General features: G+C 47.2%; 2 protein-coding genes across 2 annotated transcripts in view; one reads left to right on the top strand and one right to left on the bottom strand.

The window, feature by feature from the left end:
• Positions 1 to 1,117: 1,117 nt before the first annotated feature.
• On the top strand, positions 1,118 to 6,780 carry H1-8 (H1.8 linker histone). The gene is made up of 5 exons (XM_006132866.4): positions 1,118 to 1,236; positions 2,315 to 2,598; positions 3,278 to 3,416; positions 5,662 to 5,720; positions 6,122 to 6,780. The coding sequence occupies exons 1-5, from the start codon at positions 1,221 to 1,223 to the stop codon at positions 6,575 to 6,577; spliced, it is 954 nt and encodes a 317-aa protein (XP_006132928.3). The 5' UTR covers positions 1,118 to 1,220; the 3' UTR covers positions 6,578 to 6,780.
• A 3,595-nt stretch (positions 6,781 to 10,375) lies between these two features.
• Positions 10,376 to 18,085, bottom strand: part of PLXND1 (plexin D1) — a 145,465-nt gene continuing 137,755 nt past the window's right edge. The window contains exons 34-36 of the mRNA XM_075938737.2: positions 16,207 to 16,347; positions 14,280 to 14,354; positions 10,376 to 13,140 (exon numbers count right to left, since the gene is read on the bottom strand). Of these exons, the coding sequence (XP_075794852.2) occupies positions 13,024 to 13,140; positions 14,280 to 14,354; positions 16,207 to 16,347 (333 nt within the window). The 3' untranslated portion in view covers positions 10,376 to 13,023. The remainder of the gene's footprint in view (positions 13,141 to 14,279; positions 14,355 to 16,206; positions 16,348 to 18,085) is intronic.

The following is an 18,085-nucleotide window of genomic DNA, read 5'->3' as shown; positions in this document are numbered from 1 at the left end:
CAGGTGAATCCTCTAGGGAGCAGAACCTGAGCTCTTTAAAAACACCTGGAATGCTAGCTTGGAAGAATCATTTGCTCCATTCATCATCAGGGAACAAAGGATCTTTTCTTTTTCCTTCTTTGACTTATGGAACTGCTTTGTTTTTCCTTTAGAAACTGATGAGTGAAGGGCTTATGAAAATGAGGGGCTGAGCAGTGCTAGCTCAAGTCAGTTAAAGGCTAAGCAGGCCCAGCAAAAGTTTTATTTCACAATCCTGCCAATGCACCTCTGCCCTGACCTCCAGCATCCCTTGCTGTTCAATCCATGGCCCCTGGAGCACATAGCCTGCCAAAATGTATTAGCATGAGGCTAGCAAACTCCTGTGAGGACTAATGCTGTGAAGGGCTGAATGCCTTCTGTGAGGTGCTTAGGACCTTGCATGTCTGCTGAAGTTAGTGGTAGGAAAGGAAACACAGCAGGCTCAGCTCCCTTGTTCCCTACAGCAGGATGAGAACATGGGCTCAGCATGCCCAGCCATGGCTGTATTCCCCGCACACAAACACTCTGAACATTGGACAGGACTATGTAGCACTTTAAAGACTAACAAGATGGTTTATAAGGTGATGAGCTTTCGTGGGCCAGATCTGAGGAAGTGGGTCTGGCCCACAAAAGTTCATCACCTTATAAACCATCTTGTTAGTCTTTAAAGTGCTGCATAGTCCTGTCTTTTGTTTCAGCTACACCAGACTAACACGGCTACATTTCTATCACTATTCTGAACATTGGGATGGTCCATGCTGTTCAAACCAGTGATGCACCACTCACATCCCAGACCTCCTGCTGCCTCCTGGGAACATGAGCTGACACAGTGTTGTTTCACGTGCAAATTACATTTCCCAAATGAGGGGTGGCTACTGTAATCTGTCTATTGAACGTGGTTGTTACACAAGAACCTCTTTCATTTTTGGAATCCTCCCTCCTGAACATTCTCCCCAGCACCCACCAGCCTGTTGCAAAGAGTTGGCAAAGTAAACTCAGCACTGTAGCCACCTGTTCCTAATCTCACTGGGAGCTGAACAAGAATAATTAGCAGCTGCCAACTGCAGCCCTCTCAATTAAGATGCTAATCAGAAGAATTAGCAGGAAAGTGAGATGAACCTGTCAATAAAGCCTGCTTTGCAACCCGCTTAGTTAGGGCTCTTTTAAAATAAAGTTTGGTGTCAGTATTAGAGCATCTTGCAATGGACTTCAAGCCAGGTATGGAAAGATACTTAAACAAATACCCCTAATGTGCAGGCTTCTTCCTTTTTTGTTTTGTTTTCATTGCATGTGAAGGTAAAGTTCTGATCCCCTTTGGTGCAAATGAATCTCCTTGGGTATCAATCTGTGTCACTATTGTTTTCTTATTCAACTGTAGCATAGCCTCTCTGGAAAGGGGCAGAATTTGGCTTCTCTTGGCATATTTAATGTAACTTAGCCCCCTGAACTCTTCCAGCTTGATGAAAAGCCTGAGATCTACTCAGAGCAGCCTCTGGAAAAGCTGGTGCCTATAGAGCTGAGGGCTTAAGGGAGAAAGGCTCCAACCTTCCTGGAATCAGGCTAGTGTTCTAGAGGCCTTCTAGTATCTCCATGCTGCTGACAAATAATATTACTGTTTCTGATGGGAGGCCGGATGGCTGTGTGGCTAAACCATTTGACTAGAGACTTGGGTTCTCTTTTAGCTTGCCCCTAGGCTTCTTGTGTGATTCTTTCTCACTTAGTCTGTATGTGCCTCAGTTACCCACCAGTGAAATAGAACTAATAATGCTTCCTCTGCCTCTTTGACCTGTCAGGCCCTTGAGGCTGGGCTGTCTCTCTCTAGGTGTATGCCCACACTCTAGCTAGAGGCATGATTTATAGCTGATTCAGGCACCTACCTGTGCTCGCTCACTGGAAATGCCAGTGATGACTCAGCAGCATGGGCTGCATAAAGTTGCCTAGAATGCTGGGTAGCTACTTGCATTGCTAGCCCATGCTGACACCTGTACCCCTGCATTCTTACAGCTATTTGTAGCTATGATTGCATCTTAACACTAGCACAAGTACGTCATCTTCTTCTCTTCCCTACTTCCTACAACTAGATGTACCACGTGTGTTTGTACAGTGCTTAGTACGATGAGGTGTGGGGCTTGTAGATGTGATTATAAAACTACCTTGTAGATGTGATTATAAAACTACCTCCACTTGTGAATTCACTTGAGCTTTTTTGGATGACTGTGGTGAGTTAAAAGGGAGCGTTGTATCGTAAGACTGGTGTTTGGTTACGTGTAAGCAACCTCTTCATTTTACCCTTCAGCTGAAGTAACAAAAGTGCCAAGGATCTCTGGGATCTTTAACCATAAGACTAGACCTAACCACCCACCAACTCTAAGCATGGTGATTGAAGCACTGAAGGCCCAAAATGAAAAAAAGGGCACCTCTGTCATAGCCATCAAGCGCTACATCCTTGCCAAGTACCCAGCTGTGGACCCTATCAGGCTAAAATACCTGCTGAAGAAGGCCCTGGCTAAAGGTCTTGACCACGGCTACCTGATTAGACCCCAAAACTCCGTAGCATTAGGAGCAACTGGAAGGTTCAAGGTGAGTGAATAGTCTGTCTACAAAGCCAGCCGGCAGTGGAAATGTCTGGGGCTTTAGCCACAGTGGAGCAGTTGCATGGGCCAGGGCTGTCCTCACACTTTGCATTGTGGGCTGTCTCTCCGATGCTCTCTGCAGCAGCATTTCAGAGGACAGGCTGGATGGGGTGACGACTCCGGGCGAGGGAAGTGTTTCTCCAGAGCAGGTAGGGTTATGAGCAACCCAGTATTGATGAACAGGTTCCCTCCTCTAAGTGGGAGTACACAGTACTGTTGTTGAAGAGTGCTCTGCCCAGCTCTGTAAAGGCGTTTGTTGTTGGCTAAGTAGAGATGTGATATCTCTACCCTGAAAATATTAATTCCTTCCCTGATTTGGACGCTGGAATGCCCTAGGGCAACTAACTGTTGCAATGTGACTGGGACAATAGAAAGTGACTTCCAGTCTCCAGCCTTGGCTGCATGTCCTCTTGTGATGCAGTGTTACAGCAGATACTGCACACGTTCCTGCAGCCAAAGGGAGAGGCCACCTACCTCTAATTCAGTCCACACTTCTAGCTCCTGCAGACAAGCTTCTGTGCTTGTTTGGTCCTGGATAGATCAGGTTTACCGACTGTGTTAAGTGGCAACCCTCTAGGCATGTGCTGGAGCAGAGCCGTTTCAGGGTTCTGTTCTTGTACTTCTAGCTAGCATCAGAAAAGCCCAAGCTTAAAAAAACCTCTGGGAAGATGGATCCAGCTGGAGGAAAGGCTCCTAAATTGGAGAAGGTGGTGAAGAGGAAACCCAAAGCTAAGATGGATGCTGATAAAAAAGCCATAAGTAAAGGTAAGGGCTGCTTCCTTCCTCTCCTCCTCCTAAACTAACACTCCCTGCTGAGATGTCAGCTGTGTGCAAAGAGAGCAAATGTGAATTTTAATGCCACCCAAGGAGACCAATCTCTGTGTTCAGGAAGGGCTTCAGGATTCTCTCTACAGTGGTGACCTTGGCAGACAGGGCTCATCTAGACAATGTGGAAGATTCGAAAGAGGATATGCAAATTCCTTAGGAATTTGCATAACATCTCCTGCTCTCACTTTTGAAAGCGGAGCTTCGAAAGTGAAAGTAATCAAGCATGGTGTGTTTGTGTGTAGTTTGTTTAAAAGCTGCTTTTCCTCAAAAAATGAGGTTTACGTGGCTTTTTTGAAAAAGGGGAGAGGGGTTGCTGAAAAATAACACGTCTTGATTATTTTCACTTTTGGAAGTGAGATCCCATGGAATTTGCATATCCTCTTTCGAATCTTCCGCATAGTCTAGATGAGTCCACAGTGTAGGAACTAGAACCCAAACTGCTGTGGTGGAAAAGCTTTTATGCTAGCCATGAATTGTGTGCATCTCATTTGGGCTGGAGCCTATAGAAAAGCTGAGCATTTGTCGCAAGAGCCACTGTCTTAAACCAATGCTGTGTGTCTTTCTGAAAGGAGGGAGGGAGGGACCAGAATGTGCACTCAGTCCATGGCCAAGTCTGATAACTTGGCTGGATTGCTCTGCTCAGTGCCCAGAACTCTGTGCCTAGTTGCCCTGCATTAGTCTGTCACCTTGTCTTCCTAAGGAACACATTGGAATAGTTAAAGCTCCTTGGCTTCCATTGGAATCAAGACTAGAAATGGCCTTTATGAATCTGGCTCCCCAGTGTTTTGGAAAGGGATTTCTCAGAGCTGGGGATCTGCATCAGTCAGCCAGGAATGAAATGCTCAGGAGAGGGGCTTAGGTGCTGAAGTGGCTGACGTGGTGTGCCTGGCTGATGGGCAGCATGGTGCTTCCCTCTCCAGGATGAGACCCTCCTAAGCCTGGCTAGCTGCTTGCGTTGCCCATGTCCTAGCAGCTGAAACTGCTCCAGACTCTTCCTCTGACCCCAGCATGTACTGCACTGCCCCCGTTCTGCTGGTGGCTAGCATCCACTTCTGCTGCCGGGGTGCCTGTCTGCTCTTAGGCATGTTTAGAGCATGGCCATAGGACTGGGACCTGCTGGTGATATATAGGCATTCCCATGCTTAGATTGAGCTTTTTTTCCAGGACCTCTGGCATGTTGGCTTAAGTGAAAGCTCCAAGCATCTCCCTGCTGGTGCAGTGAGACCACTGACTGGACTGCTCTGAAAATGCAGATCAGTGGAAATCTAGATGCCTAGGTTACTTACTCACTGCAGTACTGCTGGTGGTGGGGACCATGTTCCCTCTAATCTCTTCCATCCATGTGCAGAATAACTTCTATGTGCACTGAGGCATGTGCAACTGTGCACCACTGGGGGCGGGGGACCCTAGATGTGGGTGCTCTGCTAATCTGCTAGGTGGCATTAGAATTAGCCTGAGCTGCAGCTCTGAAAATGTCAGCAGTGCTTATTTAGGCTTCTAAATCCCATTTAAAATCTGACCCAAGTCTATGGTGCAGTGTTCCTCCTCTAAAGTGGAGCCCACGTGCCTGCGTGGTTACTCCATGGACGCTATCTGGTAGATCAGGGATACTCGACATGTGGTCCGCAGTTTGGGTTTATGCAGGGCTCCACACATGGTCCGCAGGTGGGAGCCAAAGCAAAAGTAGCCAATATAATGGCCTTCTGTTGATATGTGTTTCAATAGTTGCTCATTAAAAGAGCTGTTATATGGATGGAAATTGGGTAAATATTGCACTTTTTTTATATCAGCAGAACTGACTTAAATGGGGCCTGTTGTTGTGTAGTCTTGCTTTAATCTTTGTATTCATGCCTGTCAGTGTGACAATCTATTTGCATGTATGTGCAACAACACGAAGTTGCAGCCCTCGGCATGTCCTGTGAGTATCATTGGAAGCCCCAGGGGCCACAAAGTTGAGTAGCCTTGTGGTAGATTCTGCAACTGCTTTGATCCTCTAGGGAGCCCTTGTTCCTATTCAAAGAGCAGGGGCACTTCTAGTGCTGCATGAGTAATACCGGAGCTTCACTGAAGCTTAGGGCAGGCAGCTCCAGAGACAACTAACTTTCCTTCCCATGGCACTGACAATCTGGTAGACATAAGTAACAGACTCACTCATGTCACTTCTTTCCTGTCTTCTCAACAGATGCTAAGGAGCAGAAACCAAAACCTGCAAGCAAGATCCCCAAGGCAAAATCCACTACTGTAAGTACTGGGTGCCAAATGAGGGATTCCATCTGTCTACCTTGTTCAGTTCTGTGAGCTCTTCCCTTGTGACTCGCTTCAGGCGCTGCCACTCTTGCAGGTTCCTGTTTGTGGTGGTATGTTTTTGTTAAAGGGACTTGCCTGAATCTGTAGGGAACGTTGGAAAGGAAACAACTTCCTGCTCTAGAGTCCTGAAGCATTAACTCTTCTTCCTGCAAAGGGGGGGAGGGATCAGAACTGCTTCATAGGCTTTAGAGATAGCCAGTGGCTTATGCTGCAAAAAAGTCTATGCTGTGGAATTCGAAGCTGCAGCGGATAAGAAGAATCAGCCTCTAACTTGGGCACAGGCTTGGGGAAGGCTGCTATTGCAGTGATGTTTTTTTTTTCCTACTCTCTTGTAGAGCCAGCCAAAAGCTCCTGCTAAGTTGAAGGGACACAGTTCTGCTCAGAACATTGTGAAAGCTGACAAGATACCAAGTACAAAAGAGGCCCCTCGAGCCAAGGCAGTGGGGACCAAGAAAGCCACCTCCAAAGAGAAGCCAGCCACAGATGTAGATGGTGCCTCCAAAGCAAAGCAGGGAGACAAGATCAGCACTTCCAAAGCCAAGGGGACTGCTACTGGGGCAAAGGGACCTGCAAGGGCAAAGGTGGCTAAAAATGAAAATAAGTCGGCCAAAGCAAAGGTAGTTGGCGGGACAAAGAAAACTGTTGCCAAAGGAAAGTCTGAGGCAAAGAGCCCAGTGAAAGGCAGGGGGAAGAAGCCAGAGGCAGCCACAGGCTCTCTGATCAGCAAAGCAAATGATGCAGAAGGCAAAGTCTCGAAAGCTGGAAGCAAGCTTAGCAAGAAAGCAAACTAGGGCTTCCCTGTGCTGAACAGACAACTGCTTTGGCCGGAGGATGGGGCACACGTTTGCAGAATGGCTGTCTCCCGCCTGCGGAACACAGCAGCTCTGTCCTCACTTCCAGATGTGACCAAACAGTGTTGTGCTTTTTTAACTATGCTGGTGTGATCCCATCACCGCTGTTGGTGTCTCTCAACTTAACTTACTGATTTTAATCTTGTCTGTCTTTTTTCAATAAAGTTACTGTATCTTAATAACTAAACCCTGTTGCCGGAGTCATGTCCCTCGCACCCGGGTTAAGGGCCTGCCCGGCCAACTTTATACACCCTGCCATCACCCTGGAAACGATGAAGCATCAATTCCTTCTGCCTTTTCTCCCCCCTCCCAACTCCAGCTCAGCTGAAACCTGAGCCTGAGACCAGCTGTGGTGAATTCCAACTTTATAATGAGGACAGTGATAAATGCCAGTTGGGTGAAAGGGAGCAAACGGAGTGTGGCAGCAGTCCAGAGGGGGTGGAGCAGGGGAGTGAGGAAAAAATAACAGGACTAAATGACAAAATAGTCAGGGATGGTGTTCCAAAATGTGACATGTTCTGCAATCATGTGTCTGGCTCCAGCCAGTGTTGGGTGTCCAGCCAGTGTGAAGCTACAGGGGGCTGGGTGCTACATTAGTTGTAGAAACGTCAGGAGAGGGCCCCAGCCAACAATCACATGTGTAGTGGTGATCAGCCTCCACGTGCCTGCCAGCTGGTGTTCTGACTAGGGCAGGCAGCCTCCAGTTCCATCCTAGCTTACAGAACAGCCAAACTAGCTGGGCCAGAGCATGCTGGTGCTAAAGTCCCACTTGTTAGAACAGTGGTTCTCAAACTCTTCTTCCAGGTGCTGCTTCTTCTCCTCCCCCCCCCCCCCCCCCCCACACACACACACACACTTGAAAATTGTTGAGGGTCTTGGCAGACCATATGCTTCTAAATGTTGTTTGTACCGTTCTCTCTCTCTATTGGAAAGCACTTTATAAAGTATTAAAACACATGTCCAGACAAGTGATTTCCATTAAGTTTTAGCAGTAGGTGGGGGAGCGACAGCTCTCCCTGACTGTGGGAGTCTCCAAGCTAAGCCTGGGAAGGAGTGTGGCAGCGGGGGAGGGGGGGGTGGACCCTTCCCTGGTAGGCTCGGGGCTGGGGAAGGTTACCTTGTAGGATACTCATGGCTATGACAGTCAATCCTCCCTGCCTCCATGTTCCACTATTCCCCACCTATCCCTATTTCTCTAAAGGCCACCTCCTCCCCTTGCATGTGTGTCTTTTGCAGGGTCCAGGTCCTTAGCTGGATTTTATCCACCCCCACCCCCACAGCACTCCAGGGCAGCAGTGAGAGCCAGCACAGTTCATTTTAACCCTTGCTGAGTTGGAGTCTCTAGCTAGTAGTACTAAGAGGAGATAGAAGGCCCCTGAAGTGTGAGTGCACTGAACACACTGGGTGCGTCTAGACTGGCAAAAACGTGTCAGCTGTCTACACTGGCCGCTTGAATTTGCGCAAGAGCACTGACGTTCTAATGTAAGAATTCAGTGCTTCTTGCGCAAATACTTTGACGCTCCCGCTCAGGGATAAGCCCTCTTGCGCAAGAATACTTGTGCAAGAGGGCCAGTGTAGACAGGCACCTTAATTTTTTCTGCAAGAAAGCCCGATGGCTAAAATGGCCATTGGAGCTTTCCTGCGCAAAAGCACATCTATACTGGGCACGGATGCTTTGGTGCAAAAGCATCCGTGCCAATCTAGATGCTCTTTTGCGGAAATACTTTTAACGGAAAAACTTTTAAGTATTTCTGCAAAATTGTGCTAGTCTAGACGCAGCCACTGAGTGGGATGCTCTCCAGCCTTTGCTAGTGGAACAGGCCAGCTGCCGAAATAGGCTCTGCTTCCACACACTGCTCATTGTTCTTCTCCACCAGGTAAGCTTCTGAGCTGTTTTTCCCCCTGCAAGGGGAGCAGGGTCTAGTGCAGGAGTGGGGAACCTTTTCGGGGTCAGGGACTCCTGACCCACAGAAAAATCAGTCGGGGAGGGAGACTGCACACAAATGAGAAGGGCCAAAAGAACCCCAACCCCTCACTTCTGTGGCCCCCAATGGGGAAGGAGGAAGACACTCCCCACATTCCCCCCTCACAGCAGAGCTTTGGGGGGAGGGGCTAGGCTAGTAGATTTTGTGTGCTCCAGCCCCATGGGAGACTGGAGCACCAATACTGGGGGGGGGGCCCTAAGCCTTGGGGCAGAGGTGGGCAAGTCACGGGATCCAGCTCACAGCTCTCTTCCTGGGAACCTTAAGTGCAGCACAAGGGCACACTTTAAACATGGCTGCTCTACTCTGGGAGCAAGGAGGGGGGCTTTGTGCTCTGCCCCACCCCTCAGCAAAATCTCTCAGCTCCCCTTGGCCACTTTCTGACCAATAGCAGCTGAGAGATTTTGCTGGCAACAGAGGCAGCCAATGAAGCCTCCTCCCTCCATCTTTCCCCCCTTCACTCCTACACTTGGCTGGAGCAGAGCCACATGGAGCAGCTCGGGACTGCAGCCTTCAGATTCCTGCAGAGCTACTCACTGAGAGCTGCCTAGGTAAGTGCCTCCCAGCCAGAGCCTGCCTCTGGCACCCCTACCCTTGATCCCCCGCCAATTACCTGCCCCAGGCCACCACCCAAACCCTCTGGACACCTTTCCGCCAGGTCACAACTCCCTCCCAGACCCTGAGCCCCTCCCTCAGGCCAGAATCCTCTCCTGCACCCCACGCCACTGCCCCAGAGCACAAACCCCTCCTTCCCCCAAACACACTCTCAGACTCCACACCCTCCTGCATCTCAATCTCCTACCCCAAGCGCCCTTCTGCACCCAACCTCTGTCCCAGACCCTCAAACTGCCACCTCCCTGGTAGAAATGTGGCCCTTGACCACGTGCCAAAATTTTGGAGTGGCTCCCTCCTCCCTCCCTTTAAACATTATTGCCCACCCCTGCCTTGGGGGCTGCATCCAGCTCCTGGTGTGAGGTTCCCCACCCTGGTCTAGTGTCACGGTGCTGAGGAGGGGCCTGAGTACCAAGGACCCAGAGAAAGTCGGATTTCCATGGCTTAGGCTGGCTGAAAAGGGAAACTGGCAGTGTGAGCGCAGTCAGCTGGGCTGAGCCCTGTTTGGTTACCTGTGGTCACAGGCCTCTGCCACCTGGACTGACAGAACTGTGGCTCCTAGACTGAGCTCCAAAGTAGGGTCTAGGGGTGGGCTGTGGTGGAAGGGTGACCTATGTGCCCTTGCCCTGCTGTGCCCTCATTTCTCCAGCTGCAAAAACGGCGATCGGGGCTTGTTTGCAGAAAAGCGCGTCTAGATTGGCCACGGACGCTTTTCCACAAAAGCACTTTTTGCGGAAAAGCGTCCGTGCCAATCTAGACGCTCTGTTCCAAAAATGCTTTTAACTGAAAACTTTTCTGTTAAAAGCATTTCTGGAAAATCATGCCAGTCTAGACGTAGCCATAGTCTCAGACATGATGAAAATACCAGGCCCTGGCCAGTAGAATGCAGCCCACCTTCTCATGTTTGGAAGTTTAAAATAAGGTGTGAAAAATCAGGATATTGTGTTTGGGGGGTTACAGTTGCATATATAAAATACCGCCAGCCAGAGTCCTGGTAACAGCAGGATGTCAGGCCACTCTGTCTTAAAACTAAAGCGTGATTCTTCCTCTGATCCAGGCTGCAAGTAAATTTCTCCATGTAGCTAGGCAACGATTACTGGGTATACGCCCCCCCCCCCAATGCAGTTGGCCAAAAAGGTTCCCACATGTTTGATCACGTTTTATTACAAAGATAAGTTTTCAAAGATTCCACCAAAGAGCAGGTAAGGGAACCACACAGACAAATATATGACAAAGTTAAAATATATTACAAAGGATGAGGGTTCAAGGCAATGCATTCTTTCCTCATGCGTCTGTTTCTTCCAAGGAGCTGAAAGAAGGAGCATGTGTCTTTTCTTTTTCTTTGCTTTGGAAAAAAGATTAAATAAAGCCTAGGCCATAAGGCATGCTCACCCACCACAGCACCTGACACAGATCCATGGCCTCACACTCATTCACTGCCTACTGATTAGGCTGTTACATTCCCAGTGCTTCTGCACAGGGATCACCCCCCTCATGGGAACTTCCACCTTTCTTTCCTCACATGCCCTCCTCTGTATGCTCTGACAATTCTCATCTTCAGTTTCCCCACACTGGCCCTGTGTGCATCTGGCAGCTGTTCACAGTTTTTAAAGAAAAAAAATTAAGTATTTTTAAAAAATTATCTTTCAAAATAAAATGTAGCCCAGCTACATTTGTAACATTTCTAGACTAAAGCCACTTAGTCAGCAACTACAGTTAAACATCCACAGTGTATGTACTTTGCTGCAGTTCTGGTTAAACCTTTTTCTTCCCCCCCCCTCATAAAGTGTGTAATTTTTAAAATATATGTAATATAAAATCAGCCGCGATGCTCTAAATCACTATAGAACTAGTCTACACTCCAGGCCTTTCTGAAACATTTGAGCCACAGATCCTGGCACTGAGCCATCCAAGGGACTTTTTTGGTTGACCCAAAGTAGCACATTGCCAGGTTAGTTCATAGCCAAGTGATCAGATGGCAGCCATGTGCACTATGGAGATTCCCCTTTAAGCCCTGTGTTGGGTGAGGTAGTATTTTTTTTTTTTTTTTGGTATTATGAAAGTTTGGTGCCAAACTGGGTTTGGATTTCATGGCCTGTTTGGTTTTCTTGCATTTGTGTGCTGGCTTCTGGTACATCCCATGCAGCTAACAAAGGTGCCATGTCTAAAAGGGAGCCATGGAATTGTGTTGTGGTCCTTCACCAATGGGCAGAGCGCTTGCATTCCAAGATGCTACTCTTCTGCAAGCAGCATAAAGGAATCTGGGTCAGCAATGTTAGGAGGAGTTTTTGCTCTTGCACCAGTGTAAATCCACAGGCATTGTAGCAAAATTGCTCCAACTTTACATACCTGTAATTCCATTGGCTTGGAGTAACTTAAATGGAGTCACTCTCAAGTTTCACTGAGGACAGGATCTGTCCTAGAATACGTGGAGTCATTCCAACTCACAGGGATTGCTAAATAGGCTAATTCTGTAAAAGGTGAGTTTAGTTACATTACATTCGCTTTGATGCTCGTTGGACTTGTCACATCAATAATCTTCCATTCATTTTAAGTCAAAAGTTGCAGCCGTCAGTATGCCAGACACAGCAAGACCAGAAGCTGCTTTAGGAACAGACCCATAATACTGGCCTTAGTTTAGTTTATCTTCATCATAACATCTTTAACTCACAGCTGCTGAGCACCACGTGAACTCCAAAAGGTGTTCAGAGGGACTAGCTGACACTGGAAGCATAGCTTTGACCAATTCTGCGCTATTCCACCAGTGAAAATATTTAAATAACAAGAAACTCACTGGCATTACTCCAGGCTGAAAGAAGAATTCAGCTGTGGGTTGTAAATGCTGGAAGATAGGGAAGATGCTATCAAGGGCAGGAAACTTTTCCATTTGACCCCTAGCGTATCTTTTCCTTTTACTTCTAGGTTAAATTACTCCTGTGACCAGCTGCATGAAAAGTGGCTATTTAGGGGATATTGGTCAACTCCACTTCAGTGTGTGCACAACCATCTGGGAAACTTAGGGAAGTGGGAACAGCTGCCCCGATTTGTTCCTCATTTCATTGTCAAATGGACAATACAATCCTTCCAGCTAGGTAATGACCATTTCCGTCCAGGGTAAAGTGCTTTCACATGTCTCGACTACTTCGGAAGCAATCTCATTGTCTAGTCCATGAGTTCCCCACCTGGCACAAGTTGCAGATGGAGGGGTTATGTTTACACATACAGTACAAAAATCAAAGGCACAAAACACATCTAATGCAGCAGATAGTGTACAGTAAATAGATTCCCTGGTATTTAAAATATACAGAACTAAGAGGAGTATGGTTAAGGGAGTTCTGCTGCTGCTCCAATAGCCTGTGAAACCTCCATTCATCACTCCCTGAGGCTTCCCCGCTGCTTTGCATCCATCATTATCGCTTGCCTAGCTTGGGCTCCAGTCCGTGAGGAGTCTCTTTGGGAGCATGGCTGCTCACACGCAGGTTACAGGAAAATAATAAGTGGCACGTCTTGAGTTCTGGCTTGAAAAAGCAAATAAATTACAGGCGCCACGCAGTGCAGATCAATGAAAGGGAGTTCAAGCTTTATGAAAATGTTGTTTAGTGGCTTCTCATCCCTCGCTGGCTCATCTCACCCCTGGCCATGCCCTCCACCAGTGTGGGGACAGGGTTACCCTAAGAGACACAATCCAATATATTTCTACATGTATATATTTTGTTTAAAGGCATGTTCCCTAGAGGACAGTGCACTACAGAGAAGGTCACTTCCAGGATGAGGTCCAGTCCAGAGCACCCACTAGGCCTCACTGCAGCACTCGTAAATATTGTCCTCCATGAGCGCGATCACTTGCTCAAACTTGTGCTGAAGCTGCGTGCGTCTCGTTGTGGGGTTAGAATCCAGGGCATTCACTATCTGTAGGAGCAAGAGCAGTGAGGTGATTAGATGAGACTAGGTTACTGGTCTTCTAAGCAGCCAAGGGCTAAAAGAGAGAGAGAGAGAAAGAGAGAGTGTGCATGTATGTGCGTGTGTATGCTTGTGCAAATCCCTCTTGCCGCAAAACAAACAGGAATGCATTAAACCTGCTATTTAAAGAGCAAATTTCAGGCAAGAAGAAGGTATAATGACTTGCACATAGAGAGACCTGTTCTGAATACGCTGGTGAACTGACCAAAGGGTTGAAAATGCACCTACGTTTTAAAAAATCTCTGACTGAGTTTACAGGAGGCGGGAGGTGAGAGGAGACAAAGAAAGAGACTAGACATATGGGCATCCAAGTTCCTCAGTTAGGACCATTCCATCAGTGATGAATGAAAGGTCTCTTCCTTGTTTGGCCTCTTTTCTGTGGGACTAGGGACATGTAAGACACTTGACTGATACATCACAAAAGGACATCTGAGACAAGATGGGTAAGCTAATAGTTTTCATTGGACTAACTTTTGTAGATGAGAGAGACAAACTTTCAAGCTTACACAGAGCTCTTCATGTCTGGGAGTATTGTTAATCCAGTGCCTCTATTCAGCCCATGAGTTTTAAAATATAGCAGAGTTATGAATTTAAGTTTAAAGTCGTAACTCTGTTAGACACCAAAAATCACGGACTGAATAGAGATGCTGGATTCATGGATTATTGAAACAATTTATAAATCACTAGCAAATCTCCTCTCCCAGCTTCCTCTTCCACCCCTCCCATTTCTTTCCCCCCTACGGTAGAGGTGTTAATGGTCATTTCACCTTGACGGCTCCCTTGAAATTTGTGTTGTTTATTTATGCTAAACATCTGTTTCACCTTGCATTTAGCTGTGGTCCTCTTAGTACTTTTCCCAGACGAGAAGAAGAGCTCCACGAAACTCAAAAGCCTGTCTTTCTCTCTCACCAACAGAAGTCGGGCCAAGGGAAGATGTTACCCCACCCACCCTGTCTCTCTATAATCCTGAGACTGACATGGCTACACCAGTGCTGCATACGAAAAAGATATCAGACATTTCCCCACAGTCCCCTCCTGGGAATGTTGAACACTGACTCCCCCCGCCCCAGACAAATGAGGCTGCTTACCTGAGTGCGGTATCTTTTGGCATATTTGTATATTTCAGCCATGGCTACATTGGTGTTAAACTCATTCCGATATTTCTTCATAAAAGAGAAAACAAACAGGAGGAATAATAATCAAAATGCAGGAATCCAGTCGTGTCAACCGAAAACAACTGGAGTAATAAGAGGCTTAGATCTGATTTTGCTGTAAATTAACATTTGATCAAAATGCTTAGACACTTGTTCCTGTCTACATTATTCAAGCTATTATACTTAGTTAGTGATTTCAGAGGCAAAGGCCAAAATGCAATCTTGGCACCAAAAGGGCCCATCTCCACAGATTACAGTGGGAGTGGCATTTCTTTATGTCCGGGATGAATTTGGAACCATTTTAATAATACTGTATGGTACCAGTGTGATCTGAAGCTCTCTGTGGTAGGGATGTTAAATGGCATTTAATCAGCTAATCGACTAGTCGATGGAATTTCCATCGACTAGTTGATAAGGGGGGAAGCTGTTGAGTAGCAGTGGGGTTAGCTCACAGAGCCAGGAGCTAATTTCACTGCAGCTCTGCCTTTTAAATGTACTAAGAGCCATGGCAGCATTTCAGAGTCAGCACTGCACGGAGCCCGGGATCAGCTCGGGAGTCCCCAGCTGATCACGGGTTCGTGCAGCACTGCTTCTTTGAAACACTGTGGCAGCATTTCAAAGGGGCAATGCTGCACAGCTGATCCTGGGGTTAGCACTGCAAGGAGCCCGGGGTCAGCTGGGGACTCCAGCTAACCCCCGGTTCCCTGTGGCGTTGCCACTTTGAAACACCATGGCGGTGTTTCAAAGGGGCAGTACTGCACAGCTGGTCCCGGGCTTCACATTGCCTGAGGTTAGCTGGGGACTCCAGCTAACCCTGGGCTCCCTGCAGTGCTGCCCCTCTGAAACACCACAGCGGTGTTTCAAAGCAGCAGCGCTGCACAGGTGATCCTGGGCTCCGTGCAGTGCTGGGGCTTTGAAGAATCCCCTCTTCCCACCCCCCTTGCTGTTTCTATCTGATAGAGGCCGCAAGGGAGGAGGGAAGCAACTAGTCAACTAGCCCTTAATAACCTTATTCTAGACTCCTTGAGCAGCTGGCTCCTGTGGCTTCCAATTCCCAAGAGCAGGACACTCAGGTAGCCAGCTGGCCTTAGAGCCATGAGAGACCTAGGCCCCAGCACCTTGGTAGTCTGCCAGGCAGAATGTTGTTAAAAAAATAGCAATGGGATGTTTCATTGTTTTCCAAATCAATTTTTTAAATTGTTTCATGGAGAACATCAACATTTTGTTTTCATTCTAAATCCTTTGCAAAGTGAAATTACCGTTCACAGCTCCATATTATTATCCCCATTTTAGAGATGGGGAAACTGAAGCCCATAGCAGTGAAATCACAAAGCCACTAGCAGACTTGGCCACAGAACCCCCAAATTTGTTCACTCCCAGTGCAGGGCTCCGCACTAAAGAGGGTCCTAGCTTCAGAATCAGCGGCATCTTGAATCCTTAGGATTCTTCTGTCTTCACAGCGGCACGTCACTCATTCCCTTCATACTCCCCTCTAGGGCAAATGAGCAGGGCCAATGCCCAACAATTTGAAGCCTGCAGCTGGAGAATGTGAATTTAGTGGATCTGGCTCCATGTTTATAGAGAGAGAGGAGAAATGATTTGTCCCTTTCTGGTCCTCCTTCAGCATTAGCATATATGATGCTCAATGCCAGTGTCCTGCACTACTGACAGCTGATCCCCCCCCTGTTTTCCGCATGGGTTACCAACCATTATGGGAGCCAGAAAAGCAGTGCTCAACAGCTTGGAGACCACCACCACACTCCCTTAACAAATTCTATGGGGCTGTTCCTGCTCCAGGGGACACCACTGAGTGCATAAGTGGACCCTCTTTAAAGCTACTGAGGCTTCATGGATTTCTTACCCGTGACTCCTCTGCGAGGTGTGCGTTCATTTCCTGCTCACTGAGAGGTGGCATGTCGTGGATCTGTTTGTAATAGCGCTGCACTATTTTCCTATACTCTGGAATCTCCTTGGCATACAGTAGTTTATTGGTAGGCGAGTCCTAGAGAAAAGGAGAGAGAGACATTGGCTCCAATGCTTATGGCTTATTCCTCGGTCATCTGGGTTTCACACTGAAATAAGAACTTCAACTGCATTAAGGAAAAATCTAAACTTGTTGGTCCTGGCTTTAACAACTGTATTGCATAAAATGCATGCACAATTGCAAAACTCATGTGCACATATGACGACTAAGATCAGTCAGAGTACTGGGTCTGTACCTGATGAGGTGATGTCTACATTTACACGTGCAATTTGGGCACCCACTGTTTAAAAATCAAGCAAGTTTTGCAGTTTGACATATTGGCCTTGGATTCTTTTTCAATAAGAGTTTTGATTTATTGTTTAGTCATCTAAAATAATGCGATCAGCTCACATTGTGTCTGGTCAAATGCATGTAAATTAATAAAGGAAAAATACCAAATTCACTTCTGTTTTGTCCAAATGGAAATTAATCATCTTGTTTCCTCTGCCCAGCTATGAGGGATGGTATAGCTCCACCAGCACTTACTTAGGCAAAAGTCCAAGTAAACGAGGGGGGATCAAAGAGATCTTCCAGATAGTGCTACTCCTTTCAGTAGTGTTACCCTGGAAATGACCTGGGCCTGTGTTCTTTACACTATGCCCTGAAGGTCAACAGACTGTCTGTTGGGACAAGGAAGGGAGCAAGTTCTAGACTGAATGATGCTGTACTGAGAATAGCCTGTCCCAGACACACAAGTCCAGGGACTATTAGCAGGGATCTGCTGACTACAAATGTTGCAGGCACACAGAGAGGGGAGAAATGGATCCTTCAAATAGAAAACCAGGTAGGGTTTTCGAGGTTGATAGCAGCACCTTGCAATGCAGCAGGCCATAGCCGTGAAGCCATTAGGGTGCAGGTACAGTATGTGGTATGGCTCGCACCTGTAAGAGTATGGCTTTTTGCTAGGGGTGTAATTTCAAGCTCAAGGAGACATATCTGCCTAGCTCCGGTGGACCACAATGGCAGTGTGAGTGCAGCGGTGGGAGGAGCTACCCATCCCCCTATACAGCCCTAGTATCTCCAATGGGATCACACCTGGGGCAGCTGTTTTTTCCACCACTTCTGCTGCTGTGGTTGCGCTTCTATTTTTAAGGCTCTAGGCAGTGCAGGCGTGTTTCTGTGAGATGGAAATTAGACTGCCAACTCACAGTGGAGACATACCCTTATTACATAGGTGGCAGCAGCATTCAGCATCAACTGGAGGGCTTATGTGGATTTCAGCCCCACAGGGTGTGTTTTTTGCAATGCCCTGCATATTTATATAGCCTATTTATAACATTTCTTTTGCAAACCTGAGGGAACCAAACTTCCTCTTAGTTACGTCTCTGTTTTTGTATGCATATGTATCATAATTGTATGTTGGCACAGGGAGGGCATGCTATCAGTTTATTGCATACACAGAATACAGATATATATGATCTGAGTCTAATCTCATACCAGTTTAAGTAACTCCACTGAAGTCAGTGCAATTACATCAGTGTAAGGCTGGTGACATACTGTATATACAGGCCACTTTACTTTTATGCAGGAGATTTATTATTCCCACATTACTCAATGATTCCTTTTTATGCTATTGTGTTTCAGAAAACATTTCCATCTGCTGTCTGACCCCAGCTGACCCCCCCTTCTCTAATCGACAGTTTGACAAGGACAAATTATAGGTGTTTCGTAACAGACTCAAAAATGTTCAAAACCCAAACAAACAAAAATCAAGCAC

This window comes from Pelodiscus sinensis, chromosome 11 (genome assembly GCF_052426305.1).
Source record: "Pelodiscus sinensis isolate ZL-2025 chromosome 11, ASM5242630v1, whole genome shotgun sequence".
NCBI classification, from domain to species: domain Eukaryota; kingdom Metazoa; phylum Chordata; order Testudines; family Trionychidae; genus Pelodiscus; species Pelodiscus sinensis.
Note: the sequence above shows the minus strand (reverse complement) of the source record. Positions and strands in the feature narration are given on the sequence as shown.